This window comes from Pan paniscus, chromosome 4, assembly GCF_029289425.2.
Source record: "Pan paniscus chromosome 4, NHGRI_mPanPan1-v2.0_pri, whole genome shotgun sequence".
In the NCBI taxonomy this organism is placed as follows: domain Eukaryota; kingdom Metazoa; phylum Chordata; class Mammalia; order Primates; family Hominidae; genus Pan; species Pan paniscus.
The window spans coordinates 137,553,269-137,569,750 of NC_073253.2; the positions used below are offsets into that span (position 1 = coordinate 137,553,269).

Here is a 16,482-nt window from a genome sequence, read left to right on the forward strand (position 1 = left end):
CAGCGTCTGGGGATCCTGGCACGCATCTGGATGTCTCTTAAGAGGAACTCAAGGTTTGGATTTCACAAAGGATCCTGGGAGGCCATAATTGGTAACCCCTAGAAAAACCAAGAACCAGACCCACAGTTCCTGATCTGTCTCTACCACTCCCCTTTCTTCCTCCATCCCTCACTATTGGTTATTTACCCCCAATTATTGGTAATAGAAAAAAAAAAAAACTATTGATTTCTGGAAAACAAGGTACGTGCTCACATGTTCAAAATAAAGTCCAACTTTCATCCTGATTGGCATACGAATAAAAGGTCATTAAAAAGTTCCCATAGTGGGCTGGGCGCGGTGGCTCACGCCTGTAATCCCAGCAGTTTGAGAGGCCGAGGCAGGCGGATCACCTGAGGTCAGGAGTTCGAGACCAGCCTGGCCAACATGGTGAACCTCGTCTCTACTAAAAACACAAAAATTAGCCAGGCATGGTGGTGTGTGCTTGTAGTCCCAGCTACTTGGGAGGATGAGGCCAGAGAATCGCTTAGAACCTGGGCGGTGGAGGTTGCAGTAAGCTGAAATTGCGCCACTGCACTCCAGCCTGGGCAGCAAGAGTGAAACTCCATCTCACAAAAAGGCTGGGCGTGGTGGCTCATGCCTGTAATCCCAGCACTTTGGGAGGCCGAGGTGGGTGGATCACGAGATCAGGAGTTCAAGACCAGCCTGGCCAACATGGTGAAGCCCTGTCTCTACTAAAAATACAAAAATTAGCTGGGCATGCTGGCATGCACCTGTAATCTCAGCTACTCGGGAGGCACAAGAATTGCTTGAACCTGGGAGGTGGAAGGTTGCAGTGAGCCAAGATTGTGCCACCGCACTCCAGCCTGGGCAACAGAGCAAAACTCTGTCTTGGAAAAATAAAAAAGTTCCCATAGCTATGTAAATTGAGAAGTGGCTGGGTCTAAAGTTTGAGTGCACTGGTCAGGGGTGGGGGTACAAGGGAATCAGAAGCAAGGTGCTGGCCAGGCATGGTGGCTCACACCTGTAATCCCAGCATTTTGGGAGGCAGAGGCGGGCAGATCACTTGAACTCAGGAGTTTGACACCAGCCTGGCCAACATGGTGAAACCCTGTCTCTATTAAAAATACAGAAAATTAGCCGGGCATGGTGGTGCATGCCTATAATCCCAGCTACTCAGTAGGCCGAAACAGGAGAATTGCTTGAACACAGGAGGTGGAGGTTGCAGTGAGTGAGATCGCTCCACTGCACTCCAGCCTGGGATGCTGTCTCAAACAAAACAAAACAAAAAACAGAAGGAAGGTACATTAGAAGGTCATGAAATGGATGGCAGGCTTTCGAGGCTAAAAGGACTAGTTTTGTGCAATATGCACCAATCCTGTGAAAATACGGAAATGACCAAGGGCTTTTCTATTTAGTTCCTTGAAGCATGTATGTTGTGTGTTCATGTGTGTGAAAACCTGCTTTGGGGGCAATCAGGACATAAAGGGAGAGGAATGGACAGGTCAGATGACACTTTTCCCCCTCTACCTCTTCCCAGTTTTGGAGCTTTGCTGTCCATCTGCAGCACACTCCAGTTTAGGGGACAGCTTTCCTAGGAAGGAGGCTCTAGCAGCTCCTTGCAGTATTCCGCTTCATAATGAAGAGCAGCTTTCCTCCGATGGTTCTACGGTCGTCCTAGAGCTGGGAGAAGGGATTGCCCAGCCCAGGAAGCCCTATCTTCTCTTCCCCTTTCAGTGGCTGCTTATTCTCAAACTTGAGGCCTTGCTGGCTGAAGAGGTCAGGGAAATAAACACACAAACACACCAGAAACGGCAGTCCCGTGTATATTTAACAATATATATTTATATATATTTTCTAAATCAGTACATTCAGTTTTTAACTTGTTTTTTTCTTCACAAACAGAAGAACTCTTACAATAGTAGACTTTCTAAAATAAATACTATTAAAATAGAGCTTCAAAATAAATATTCTATACAAAGAAAACCTTCTGTGGCAACTTTGTGGTGGGGTGGAAATGGGCTACAGTGAGGGGGAAATGAAGTTGGGATGTGGCGGGGTGGGAGCCTCGAGCTTTTCTGTTTGTAACATGAAACCAAGTTGTGGGACAGTGAGAAGAGAAAGCAAGGCAAGACACTGCACGCAGTTACCCACAGCAGAAAATGGCAACGCAAGATTCATCATCGACTGTCACAGTAAGCAGAGGGGGCACAAAAATGCTTGTCAAAGGCATGAACCAGAAGGCTAGTGAGGCTTGCAGGATGCCCTAGTGAATTGTACAGTGTAGAGCTGTGCTGCCCACGCCCGCCAGACACTTCCTGGGACAGCACACAAGGAGAACAGGATGCTTCAAGGTGACAGTCATCCGGCTTCTGGTGCAGATCAACTTTCCACGTGTGCCATCTTGGACAAGTCATTATCTAGCTGGGCCTCACTCGAGGTACTATGGCGACTGACAGGCTCCACAAGGCTGAAAAGAACTAGCCATGTCTTCCATCTCAGCTCTGAGGGGGTGCGTACCAAAGGACCAAAGGAAGGGATTGGTCTTCACCCCCTTCCTGCTCAGGAAAGCCTTAGTTGTGCCCATCTTTTCTCTGGGAGGGCTTTGCTACCCAAGACCCAGTTCCCAGGGTGCTCGCGGAAGCGCTGTCCTTCATTAACACGGGCAGCCAGAGCCCCCTAGAAGCGTCCTGGATCCCAGGTGCCCCTCGAGTTAAGACAGAACCCCCACCTACCCCAGGTTTACCAGGGGCGGGAACTAACCAGCACTTTTCAAAAAAGGTCAAGCCGAGGCATCGTCCAGCCAAACAGGCCATTGGTGACAGGAAACACACTCAGCCAGAAGCAGCTACACATGTGTGTTGTGTCTCTGAGTGCTGGGTCCCTCAGTGGCTCTCGACTGGCCCCAGAGCGGGGGAGGGTCCACAGGCAAGCCAGTTTATTCTTCTGTTTTTTGTTGTTGTTTTTTTTTTAATTTTTGCCAAGAAGCTGAGAAAAACAATGCTGAGGGATTGCTACACAACCAAGCTGGGAGAACCAAGGATGGTTCCTTCGCTCCTTCCCATGACCACTGAGCACACGAGGCACTGAGGTGGACTCTTAGAGAGCACTCTGCAGACATCCATCAAGCAGGTTGAAAGCAAACCAAGAAGAACAAGCTAGAACAGGGGCAGGGGGAAAAAAGGAAAAAGCAAACCAAAACCCAGAAAAATCCGTGTTTACAAGTATGTACACAAAAAGTCAGGGTTCAGGAGGCCGTTTGCCAGGAAATAGGGTCTTTGTCGGTAGACAGTCAGTGTGGGGTAGGGGCGTGTGTGTGTGTGTGTGTGTGTGTGTGTGTGTGTGTGTGTGTGTGTACACAGCTTATGTAAATCGACTCTCCACAGAACGGGTGTGTAGACCACCAAGATTACCAAAGTGCAACTTGCCACTGGGTCAAGTTTCCCATGGAGACAATTTGAGGGAGGGGCCCTGGGAAAAGTTCTGAGGCCTCGCAGAAAGCGTGCAGATGTGCACTATCAATTTTGGGGCCCCCTCATCTGAGGAAGACCATCTCCAGTCCCTTCAGTACACTTCTGATACATTCAATTCATATAAGTGGTTGGCTGAATGTGTTTTTTTTTCTACCACTCCCTCTGAAATGTTCAAGAAATTCCATACATCCGTCACAACTGTGGCAAGGGTAGCTACACGAATCAGCCTTGGAAAATGCAGATGCAATATTTCACATTCGCCTTTTACAAGCTAGCAAATGTTACATAAATAAAGCCGAAAATATGACCCTCCCTTCCTCCAATCAATAAATACCTATGGTTACAATTAACTTACTCTAAATCATAAGATGTTACTACTAGTCTTCAAGAAGGAAAAAATAAGTCCTTGAGAAGCATTAGGTGCCTGCCTATCATAGCTACCTACCTCGCTGCCTCCTTCCCGGAGGCACCTCTGTTCCTATACAGAACAAACTGGAAATGCTACGGACGCTCTGCCTCATGCACTTCCAGTTTCACCTGGGGTAGCTCTTCTGACTCAGGCCATGCCCTCTCGTTAGAGGGGAAAACAAAATACCACACAAAGCAAGAACCCCACACAACAGCTGGGGAGGAAGGACCAGATACACTACAGCTTTTGCATGCAACAAGTACCTACCCACTGGACGTGCTGCACCTTCTGAGTCCTTTAGCACCTTGAGAGAAAGAGTTGCTACGTCTTTGAGGGCTGTCGGGAGAGGGTGGCGTGGCTGTGCACAAAAGCAGGGCTCAAACCCAGTGGCCCCTGGAAAAACCTTTCCCCTACCCTCTCCCCAGCTCTTCCAAGCTCTTCCGACTCCCCTGCTGGGGCTTCCTAACACTAAAATAGACTCTTTTTTTCATCATCTCTCTATTTACATTAAAGATACAGACACATCACTATACACAAAAGGCTATGACAGTGAGCAGCAGAATCAGAAGAGAAGAAACCCAAACCCAGCCTGGCTCAGCGGTCATTCTGCCAATGGGAGGTGCTGCCTCTCTTCTTTGCTGTTAAAATCCTCTTGTTGATAGGGAGGGAAATTGTGTTCCTTGAGGTTGCTCGCCCCCAGATTTTGAAATCAGCCCTTCCTGGGGGTGGCCAAAAGGAAACAAGTTGTTTTATTATTATTTTTTAAAACACCGTTAGCATCCGGTTTAATTATTCTATAAAAACATAATGACTGGATCCAGAGACCACAGCCTCAGACTCATTGGCAAAATGATATTTGGTCTCGCATTTGCCGCCCTGGCTTCCTCTACCCATATAAAGTTTCTGGAAGGGATCTGAGTAGAGAGAACCCAGGACACGTAGTGGGCAGGCGAGTCTGACTCAGTAAGAACCGAAGGACGGTGTGGTGAGCAGAACACCCCCGAGAGTTAGTTGATGCAGTTGGAAGGGAGAAGTGCACTGAGCAGTGGCTCCTAAATCCATCCTGTGGCTCCGGGGAGGCAGGAGGAGGAACGAGGCTTGGACTCACTGGCCGTCCTCTGTTCTCAGTGGCTCCCAAGTATATACAATAGGAACTGCTAGGGTGTTCTACACCTTCCCCAAGACATCAGGGACAAAGTGGGGTGGAGTGAGATGGGGGAGGAGAAGAAGGTGTAGAAGACTCCAAGGGTCTTCTTTAAAGGTACCCTGGTACTCAGTTAACAATTCCTCCCAGGCAGCTAGCTCCTGTGAGAGCCAAAGACAATGGAAAAGAGGAAGGGGGGGGGCGGAGGGAGGGAGGGAGAAGGAGGGGCTGGGAAGGCATTCAAGCAGCTGCAGTTTCCGGATATGTGTCCACATCTGTGTTCTGTCTTCTGAAAAAGAAAAATTTCCCCCCAAACCACACCCTGCCCCTGCATTGTCTGTTTGACACAAAGTTTCAGGACCCTGAAAAAGAAGCCCCAAAGTGCTTCTTCATCATCTTGGGGAATACAGGGTACGTGGTGGTGGTCTCTGTATTTTCCGAAGCTGGGGGTAGGGAGTGGGCAGACTAGCAAGGTCAGCCTCAGGAGGCTAAAACCTCTGACCTTGCTGCAGTCTTCTTAGATGTCAGAAGAGAACCAGGTTTCCAGGCAGAGCACTGGGGCTTCGACACAAACTGTCAGAAAGGCTTGTCGGGCCTGCTGGTCTTGGCATCCCCGCTGGCTGCTTTGCAGATGACGCTGTTCGTGTGCTTGCAGCGGCAACCAGGGCGGCGCAGACGGTCGTAGCCACGCTGGGCCAGCTTCACGCAGCCGGTGGCAGGCAGGTAGCAGAGCAGGCAGGGCAGCACCACGGAGAGAGCACCCATGAAGGACCAGCGGGCGCAGCAGTTGGAGCGGGAGCAGGAGCAGGGGTGGTCAGCGCAGGAGCCCTCATCGTCCTCATTCGTGCAGTGGTAGAAGATGCCCTGCACCAAACACATGCACGTGCCATAGTTGACCAGGGTCTGGGCTGAGCACAGGCACTCCTGGTTGCAGACCCAGCAGGAAGGCAACGTCCGGGGGGATGCACACTCCTTGCATTTACACTTCCCACAGGCCTCGCACAGCAAGAAGTGCTTGTCCAGCTCGGGTGGGACCGCCGGGCCCTTGAGGTCCAGCGGCTGGCAGTGGACCACCTTGGGTTGGATGCGCACAGCCCTCGGTGAGGCCTGGTCGGCCACGGGTGGTGGTGCCATGTGATCTAAGAGCCGTTGGTCAGAGGATGTGCTGCTGCTGCTGCTCACAGAGCTGGGGCGCCCGCTGAAGGAGATCCAATGGTGGGTGACATCCTGGTCACAGCGGGCGGGCGTCGGGGCCAGCTCTGGGGCCCCGCCCCGGGTCCGCTTTGGGCCGGTGGTCGGGGCCAGGCCAGGGTTGTCTATGTAGTCATTCTCCACGTGGCTGGTCTTCATCTGGTCAATGGGTAGGATGGTGAGTGGGTGCTGGAGCCGGCTGTGGGGCATCCGGCTGTCAAGAAGGGGCTGGACCATGACTGAGTTGGGAGTCAAGGGGGCGCTCTGTGGGATCGGGGGCTCCATGGGGCTGGAGGTCCTGGACTGTACGGAGAAACAGGCTTCTAGGGGCCCTGGGGGTGGGGTGGGGAAAAGGAAAAGAGAATGGATTCCAGGCATCAGTATGTGGCCTGCCAATACCTCACCCCCCATCAGGTCCTTGGGAGCCGCCCAATTGACATAGGAACTAAAAGCCCTCTGTGGACTTTCCAGTGACTCCCCAAGCTTAAGATGATTAATAATGACAAGAAGTCAGTGGTGGAAATAATACTACTGAGCACTTAAGATGGAGGTGCTCTCCTAAGCACCATATGCATTAAGTCATTGACTTCATGATAAGCCTAAAACGTAACTACTATTATCCCCCTTTTCTATTTAGAGAAAAGACATGTTCAAATTAATTTGTCCAAAGTCACACAAAACTATCCAAAACTATCAGTAGCAGGACTCAAACCTGGGCAGCCTGAGTTCATTCTCTTAGTCACTGTGAAACATGCTCCTTATTTAAGACACATAGCTCAGTGGATGTAAACACAGGCTCTGGAACAACACTCAAATTTGATTCTCACTTTGGTCTAGCAATATTGCTATGAATGAGTTCTTTCATCTCTATGCCTTAAATTTTGGTTTTGTCATCTGTAAAATGGGCTCTTGCAAGGATTAAATGAGAAAATACTATCTATTACCTAGCATATTACCTGGCACGCAGCAACAATTTATCGCTACCCCAGGGAATAAGTTTAGATCTCCTGAGCACTTACAAGCACTGCCTGCCAAGCACTGTGCCAGGCACTGGGGACAATGTGGTGAACTCAACAGACAGCTCTGGGTGCTCCCATGGAGTTTATCAGCTGGATAAACAAGCCCTTTATTTCAGATATTCACAAGAGAAGGGCTGTATCTGATGCCTGCACATCCAGGATATTAACTTATTACTACCACTTCTTAAGAGCAGCAACCTGCAGTGGCTAATAATCCCTGGGTATGTGAGCTTCTGACAACTTGGATGGGAAATCCTCTCGAGGGGCACTCACATCACCCATTTCCAAGTGCTGAGCTGAACATTCAGCCTAAATGCTATTTACTAGAATAGCTAAGCCAACCCTGGATCAGTTTCTAATTTCACCGAGAGAGTGCAATTTTAAGTTGGAATCCAGCCAGAGATTCAACTGCAGTGCCTGACACGGAACCCCAGGAAGTCACTTAAATCAAAGAGCGGAAACTGCTTGGTTCAAATTTAGAAAGTGCACATTGTTTTCTATTAGAAGTGCCATTTCCTTGCCTGCTGACCTTTACATTTGGAATTCTGCTGGAGATCAATTTAAAGAAATAGCAGCAGAAGGCCAAGACCTCTGCTCAAGGGGATACAATTTGGAATCCAAGGGAAAGATTACACTCTGGGAAGATTCCACCCCAATCTTAAGAACCCCAGGGAATGGGGAGGGAGGGTAAAAGAGAAAGATAAGTCTTTAAAACAAAACCAAAAAAAGGCCATTGCATTAATGTATTATGGGGTGGGGTTTTAGTAAATGCTTTTGCATTTACTAAATTTGCATCAAGATGCTAACGATGTTCTAATTAGGAGAGCTGATCCTGCCCCTCTGCTGTTAGGTTTATCTAGAACCTGTCTAAAATAAAAAGCTAGCTCTAGATAAAAGTTTATGAAGGGGATAAAAAGGGGGCTATCCACGGGGCTCCAGTATGTATATCACTTACACTGCTAAATCCAAAAAGCATCCAGTCTTTTCTGCGAGGTTCAATGCTCAGTCAACTGATATTTCCCATTCACGCAGGGCATCAACTATTGGCTTTGCTCCCATGGCCCTGCCTACTTAAAAGGATGCTGGTATTTCTTTACACGCCTTGTTTTTCCTGTCTTGGAGAAAGCCTACCTAGTGGCAGTGCCTGCCCCCATGTTCTCTTCGGATGAAACCATAGCATCACCTTTGAATTGGCGATTTCCTTGTGGCAGAGTTTACCTTAAGTGTCTGGCAGGTCTGCCACCAAAGAGTAGCCACTTGCCAAAGCAGCCTCCCGTGGAGATCCTGTGGTCAGGGCTGGAGAGAGGGAATGCAAGTAAGCATCTATGGAGAGGAGTTTTTCCAAGGATCAGGCTGATGACAACGTAGGAATTCCAGGGAATGCTACCTCAGCCTGCCCACTTATTCTCAATAGGTGTTCCAAAGCCTTGCTTCTAGAATAAATGAGTTTGGGGCAAGAGGCCAGGATTAGGAGCCCAAGGTCCAGCACTGAGGACGCTGCCTGGAGGAAAGGGTGTGACTTGGCCTAAGAATTAAAAATGCCACGGATAAGATTCTCCAGCACCAGCCAGAACCCTCACCCCCGGACAATGATAACATGAGTCCCTTGTTCCAGAAACCCATGTCAGGAATATTCAGGGTCCTGCCAACACAATGTAGGCAGCAGTTTGAAGCTTCTATTGCCCCATATAGTTGGGTTTTGTCTCTCAGGACCAGGATTGGGTCTGGTCATGCTGTGGAAGAAAGTAAAAGACTCCCTTTCCTTAAGCAGATTCACTTTTTTTTTTTTTTTCATTTGTGAGGTTCTTTAAAAACAGCCCATGTCCTACAGATAAAGCAAAAGAAATGGGCAATGCTCAGAAATTTTATTAGGCCTTGGAATCAGAAAGCAGATTCCCCAATTCATGGAAAAGTCCCACCAGGAAGCCAGGATGGGAGCAGCCGCTGCAGGCAATGGGGATGTTGGCATTCACAGGCTCCCATAACCCTCCAGAGGCAGCTGTCAACATCTGGGCCTGCAGTTGAGGCCAGACATGGGGATGGGAGCTTGGCCCACGATGACTTGGCTCTCTGGGGACGATGCAGCATCCGATGGCTCCACTGGGCATATTCTAAAATGTATCTTCCCTATTATAACCCCGATGTAGTAGGATTCCTTTCAACCACCAGCTCAGCAAAAACCAAATCAGAGTTCCACTGCTGGCCTCACCCCTCACCAGCAGGGACCCTCCAAGAGCCTCTGCTGAATTTATTTGGCTGACAAAGGAAAACAATTTTCTGAGCTGCCTATTTAAGAACCCCTCAGCACAGCTAAATGATGTCTCAAAAAAAAAAAAAAGAAAGAAAAAAGAAAGAAAAAAAGAAAAGAAAGAAGGCCTGGCGCAGTGGCTCATGCCTGTAATCTCAGCCTTTTGGGAGGCCAAGGTAGGCAGATCACTTGAGGTCAGGAGTTCAAGACCAGCCTGACCAACAGGATGAAACCCCCATCTCTACTAAAAATACAAAAATTAGCCAGGCATGGTGGCAGGTGCCTGTAATCCCAGTTACTTGGGAGGCTGAGGCAGGAGAGTCACTTGAACCCAGGAGGCGGAGGTTGCTGTGAGCCAATATCGCACCACTGCACTCTAGCCTGAGTGACAGAGCAAGACTGCGTCTCAAGAAAAAAAAAAAAGAAAGAAAGAAAAAGAAAAAACAACTCAGTTGATTTGGTAGATCAATCTCTACTTACTGAGAAACACCCACCCTCCACTCTGAGCAATGCTGACAATCTTAAGTGCAATTTAATATGTGCTCCCTGCTTCCCCTGCAAGGTAGTAAGAGATTTATAATATAAATAAGAGAGAGGAGGTTTTGCCTCATTTAAGCAGTTTGGAAGAGACTGATGGCCAATTTGGAAGACACTGGACAGAGAAACAAACCCAGCACTCAACTTAGCCAAAGAAGCACCTCTATCAAGTTTAGGTGGTACTCTTACGAACTGGCAAGAGGGAAGGGACTTTTACCTCCACTCAACCTTCTAATAATAATAAATAATAATTATGGAAGCGGCTAATATTTACGAAACATTTCGTGGTGCCAGGCTCCGTGCTAAGCCCTCAGTGATTTATTTTCTCACCATAAATCAAGTCATTTAATCCTCACCATACTTCAAGAGAGAACCCATTTTACAGAGGAGGAAATGGAAACACAAAGGGTCATAGAGCTAGCAAGTGACCAGAGCAGGATTTGAACCAAGACAGCAGAGGCTTCAGAGGCTGAAATATTAACCTCTCAGCCCTGACTTACAATGACTTGCAAAAGCCCTCCATAACCTCTGGGAATTTATGGAAAGGCATGAAAGTGCCATCACTTTCACAACCATGGACTCCTCCAGCCCTCACGGAACATCATTAGAACATCCTGGGGCTCTGCAATGCAACCAACAGGGAAGGAAAGCCAGATGGGGCTTACATCAGCCTGAACCCCAGGGAGGGGAATTTTCAATGTGGAGAGTGAAGGCTGTGGGGGTTTGTAATCTCTCTCATTCAAGGAAGGCTCAGAGTTCAAGTGCTCTTCACTCCAGTTCAGTGTTACATGCCATCCCCCGTCTTAAAAGTTGTTTCATTTTTAGTTTTCTTATAGTTGAATGGATTTCACTTGTAGGAGTTTATTACAAACCAGTCCCCAAAAGGAAACCCTGGGGTGGAAAGGAATCTCTACTCCTCCCCACCTATCTACTCCTCCCCACCTATCAAGTTGAACTTAAGGGTCCCTAGGGTACCTTCATTGATGGGGCTCCCTGGCCCAGGTCTGTGAGGAAGGGAGGGAGCCAGGGCACAGAGAGTCCTAGAATACTGAATCAGCAGGATATCAAAATCCCCAGAACACGCGCAACACTGTATTTGCTGCTTGGCGGGTCTGGGAGCCCAGAACCAGCCAGTCTGACACTCACTGCATTTGTACCTGTGGGGAGGGGGCTGAGCATCAGGCTGCAAACCGCTCAATACAGGCTGGCTGAAAAGAATCAAGAGGCATGTTAAATGTCCGCACAATTGAGCAGGATGCCTAATCCCACCCACCCACACCCTCCCCTTGACTTACCCTAGGGAGGTGAGTTGGGAAATATTGGGAAAACCTGACAGTTGTACTTTGAAAGCTACAGGTCAGCTAATGACAAACTGGCAAGAGGCTGTGAATGAATGGGTAGTTTAAGCACTGCCCCATTCAGTCTCAGCGGGTTCTTTCAGTGAAGGTTGTTTAACCCTTTAAACAACTCAGACTAAAGGTCTCTAGGCTGCCAGAGAGCCTGCCCACCACTATTGCTTGGTTCTTTGTGACACTATTCCAGTTTAGCTAATTAAGCTACAACCAAATAATGACTTATTGCTTTAAAAGGACTTTAAAAAGAGGGGGAGGGATGCTGAGGGAAGCAGAGGACTTGCCCCTCCCTATACCCTGCAAAGAAAGACAATCTCTGCTGAGAATGGCCCCAGTGGAAGAATAAAGCATTTGGGCAGCTGGATTTGTCTATGAATCCTTCTTCCTTCCCCCACCTCCCTACCCCCAGCACCAGCACTAAGAAGCTCACCTCTGGCCACAATCTGTCAGAGATCACAAAAAAAAAAACGGTTGTTTTTCATCACTTCATCCCACCACGTTACCGGTTCCCAACCCTCTTCTCTTCTCTCTTTCACAGCCAATCAGCTGAGCTCCAAAGCCCCAGCACACGGAAGGGTGGGAATCTTGCTGGACTTTGGGCTATTTAATCAGCTTCGAGTTTCTGCTTCACTGTATTACCGCCTTAATTGTCTGCTCAGATTCCCATAAAGAAGGATTAGAAGCCAAGAGTCAGTAAAGAAGGAGTCAGAAGGAGCCTGTTAACCACTGGCATAGTTTGGGAACTACTGGCCAAGTCCAGGTCTGGGTGGGACCAGAACCCTAGACTCCTAGGGCAGGGCTTCCTCCCACAGACACTAAGATCTTATTATTTGGCTTCTTACCCTCGACCAAGAAATGAACTTACAGTAATAGATTTTAGCTTACTCCTGGGACAGGAGCAGGAAATGACTTCCCCTTCCCCCAACCAGAAAAAAGACTACTGACAAGGGAAACCACTCTTCTGCAAGTGGCCACCTGCCCCGAAGGGCCCCTTCCCTTCTCCGCCAGATCCAGCACATCTGTGCTCCCTCCCCTGTGCCCTTGCTTCCTTCACTGACTGGGGCCTGTCCTTGGAAAGAACAATCATGATCACAGCTGAACTGTGGAGCCTCTTAAGCCCAGCCACATGTCCCGGATACATTCCCCAGCCTTGTCAGCTGTCCGGATCTGCAGGGTGGCCCCAGACCCCGAGAGCCAAGAATACCCTCCCTCTTACATCATGCAACACCCCACACCTCCTGTGCAGGAAAGGGGCACCCTTAAAACTAGGCCCTCCTCCTAGGAGCCCAATAATAACAATGAGCATGGCCCTAGTCCTGGCCGCTCACTAGCAGCTCTGCTGGCCTCTGTCCCCTTGGGGAAGAGTTTATTTTCTCTACTGTGCAGATGGGGAAACTAAGGCCATGCTTAGCAGGTTTGCCTAGTCACACATCTGCTCTGTTCTGGCCCCTGGCTTGGTCTGGAAGGGACAATACAGCTTTCTGAAAGTTGTTCACCTTCCCCTGGCTCTTTTGAAAGAGCAAAAACATATTCTAATGAGTCACTGCTTTCTCCTTTCAGGGAGATAAGGTCGGCCCTGAGATAGAACCTTCTCCACTCTAGCCATTTCCCTTCCTTAAAAACTCTGTCATGTCTACATTCAAAACCCCAAATTTTCAACTTTGTCTCCAAATTCAGAGGCCTGGGCGAGAATCCTTAGCCAGGTTGTCATCACAAGGGAACTGCCACCTAAGTAGAGGCCAGATGACAAACACTGTGGATTTAGAACCAAATGGAACACTATGATTCTCCAAGAAACACTGGACTTTTCTGAATAAAGAGGGAGGGCTCCTTCCTAGGCCTCCTTTGCGCCAACACCCAGGCCCTCATCAACAGGACAGCCCAAGGACAGAAAAACACACTGTGGGGGCACAAATCTTGGAGCTAGAAGATGTCAAACCACGAGACATTCAGCCCTGTAAACTGGAATCCCCACATATGGTCCCAAAGTATTAAATCCCAGAGCAACACAGCTCAAGGGTCACTTCTGTAAGTATTAATGGATTTTATTCCTCTCTTAACTTTTATATCACTGATTTTTCAAATTTGGCACTGAAAGGCTGCTTTCATTTATTATTCACGAAAGTCAGCCAAACCTTTGGTTTACCAAAGTTGGGGCTGGGGTCATGGGTGGGTGCGAACTGGGCAGGACAGATTTCCAAAGAGCCACATCTCTCCGCCAATTCTGGGAGGATGCAGATAAAAATGACATGTGAGGCCGGGCGCGGTGGCTCACGCCTGTAATCCCAGGGGAGGCAGAGGCCGGCGGATCATGAGCTTAGGAGTTTGAGACCAGCCTAGCCAACATGGTGAAACCCTGTCTCTACTAAAAATACAAAAATTAGCTGGGTGTGGTGGCGCACACCTGTAATTCCAGCTACTCGGGAGGCTGAGGCAGGAGCATCATTTGAACCTGGAAGGCGGAGGTTGCGGTGAGCCAAGATCGCGCAACTGCACTCCAGCCTGGGTCACAGAGCAAGACTCCGTCTCAAAAAAATATACATACATATAAATGAAAACGACATCCGTAAGCTCCAAATGTCCACCTGTCCACAGCCTCTGCCCTACTATGTGTTCTGTCTCCTCCCACCAGCCCCCAACTAAAGCTTCAGTGAGATGAGGCCATTTCAGAGGGTGATCTGGAAAAGGTCATGGGGCTGGGCAGGAGGGCTAAGGGCAAGAGGGCATTTACACTCCACCGAAAGGGAGTGACTCCTGATAACCAACAGATGCCTTTAAAGTCTGCTCACTGTAACTGACCAATATTTGTCCATGAAGATTTCAGAAATCTGCTTCTAAAATCCCCACCCTACACCCGTACTGGCCACACGGCGTGGTTGGTAAGTGTGTGTGCTGTTCACCACATTAGGATTTGCTGGAGCCTGGCAGCACGTGAGAACCCTCCCAAGAGATGGGAAAGAGGAAATGTGATTTCACACTGGACATCTCCACTAGTTCTTTCCCACACTTCTGGGAGACAGAGAGGGAGAGAGAAAGAGAAATCTTTAACTGCAGCCCTGCCTCTCCTAGTTCTCCTGACACCCGCCCTAAAAAAAAAAAAAAAAAAAAAAAGGCTGAAAATTTCAGAGATGTTTATGTTCCATTTGTGTGAAGATCTGGAGAACTCCAAACATTGTGAAATCCACCAGTGCAATATTGGGTAGGGCCTCAGGCCAGACTGAGCTCATTAAGAGATTGATAAACCCGCAGTTCCCAACTTCTCTGAGCCGTATACCTTCCAGCTTTGAATCCCGAGAGACTTGTCAGGGAGGTTAGTGCCTCGGTCAGCTACAGACACAGACGAGTGCTTGCTCCCGCCCCTCTGCAAGTTCTTTGGCCTCCAGTGTGTCTGGCCTCTCCCAAAACTGGAGAGAATCACGCCACTGATTTGGAGGCAGGAAAGAAGGGGCTGCCACTAGGTTTGGGCACCCCACTGTACACTCTTCTTTCCAGCACTAACCGCGCTGGGGGGTACGGAAGCCTTGCTGCGCCAGAAGGCGGCCTCCTGCCCTCACAGAGGCCTTGGCAATATGGATGCCCCTCCAGCAGCTGGTGAAAGAGGCAGCCAGCAGCTCCCTACTCTGCCTACCATCTAGCCCCTCCAGCCCATTTCGCCTCTTGCCCATCCTTCAGCCCTATAAGCCACGCAACCATTTTCTGTCTCCCCTGCCTCTCCTGCCCACAACCCCCTGCCCCCAATCAAGGAGAATTGAGAAACCGTCTTCTTGCACAAGAGCAGCTACTGTCTAAATGCTTTTTGATCGTCTGCATGGAGGGGGAACTGGGCACAGCCCTGGACCCAGTGATGGAGCCAAGCTCTAGCTGCCCTGGCTAGCCAAACCCGCCCTCACCCAGCTCACTGTCCCCGGGGTCTTGGCGATTCAGAATTTGTCAGAACATACCGTCTCTATCCTCTTCTCTGTGATGTCAAGCCTGGTACCACCAAGAAGGAAGGAGGGAAAGTAGGAGCCTTATCTCTCCTACGTTCGCAACCTCTTCCTCCAGCTCCCACACGCCTGGTGTTATGTAAACGCACCTTCAACCCCCACCGCAGCCCTAGCGCGGCCTGGGGGCTCCGGGGCCTGGCACAGCTCGGTGCCCGAGGATAGGGAGGTACAGGGTGGCCGAGGAGCCTCAGGCCTTACAGAGGCCAGGCAAGAAAAAGTCAACTGCAAGGCAGTTGCATAGCATAAAATGCGGCAGCGGAGCAAAGGTCAGACGGCGAGGAACCGCCTCGCCAAGGAGAGGGAGTAGGAATGCCCAGTCCTGAGCCAGCCCCTCGCTGACCATCGAGGGAGAGGCAGAAGGGGAGGGAATTCAGTCCGTCACGGCTCCGAAGAGAAAGAAAAAATCTACGTCGAGCATAGGCCGCTACGGCGGGCTGGGAGATACACGGCAAAGCTGGCACCGTGGGCACCGAGCTGGGAGGTGGGCGAGCCGCCCAGAGCGAGGGCGCCCCCCGACCCAAACGGTGGCTCCTGACCAAGCCCAGAGACGCCCATTCCAGCGTTCGAGGCGGATGGTGGCAGGAGAAGGAAAGAGGCCAGGCCAGAGGCAAACTCCCGGGACACGCACGGGGCTTCCCGAGTCTCAGAGGGCGGGGAAGCCGGGCTTGGCAATGCCCAGGGGTCGGAAACGGCGGTGCCAGGCTGTGAACACCCCCGGCGCCGTGCCGGCCGGGCCGAGGGCGTCAGGGAGCTGCGGCGCACCGCAGCGACTCAAGGAGGCGCAGGCTGAGGGAAGGAACACTGAGGCGCGCCTAGAAATAGCGCACCATTTGCCCCAGCCCAAGAGGGGAGTCGCGTCGCGGCTCAGAGCGGGGCAGTTTCAGATCTCCAAACCGGCCATGGACTTACTTTGAGGAGCTGCAGGGTCACAAGCATCGCCCCACGTCTGTGTAAATCCTGGAGCCGGAGCAGGTTAGCCGCCGCTGTACTCGCAGACGCCGGTCGGAGGAACCGGCAAGGCTCCCTGCGCTCCACAGCGCCAGCTCCGCGCTGTCAGCTCAGCTCCCTACCTCCGCGGCGATGTTGCAACCACTGCCTGGGAAAATGGCTTTTTTATGAATGGGAG

At 50.1% G+C, this 16,482-nt stretch overlaps 1 protein-coding gene across 5 annotated transcripts; it reads right to left on the reverse strand.

Annotated features, from left to right (window-relative positions):
* Positions 1-1,810: 1,810 nt before the first annotated feature.
* Positions 1,811-16,467, reverse strand: SPRY4 (sprouty RTK signaling antagonist 4). Of its 5 annotated transcripts, none has more exons than XM_008954503.5 (3): positions 16,266-16,467; positions 11,176-11,226; positions 1,811-6,546 (listed from the first exon to the last, which is right to left on the reverse strand). In XM_008954503.5, exons 2-3 carry the CDS (start codon positions 11,195-11,197, stop codon positions 5,600-5,602), a joined length of 969 nt encoding a protein of 322 aa, XP_008952751.1. In that variant the 5' UTR covers positions 11,198-11,226; positions 16,266-16,467; the 3' UTR covers positions 1,811-5,599. The 5 variants fall into 5 exon arrangements, with proteins under 5 accessions (XP_008952751.1, XP_008952752.1, XP_063460730.1 ...); XM_008954504.5 differs by lacking the exon at positions 11,176-11,226 and adding an exon at positions 8,452-8,529 and having other exon boundaries at positions 16,266-16,464; XM_063604660.1 differs by lacking the exon at positions 16,266-16,467 and adding an exon at positions 15,312-16,231.
* Positions 16,468-16,482: the final 15 nt, after the last annotated feature.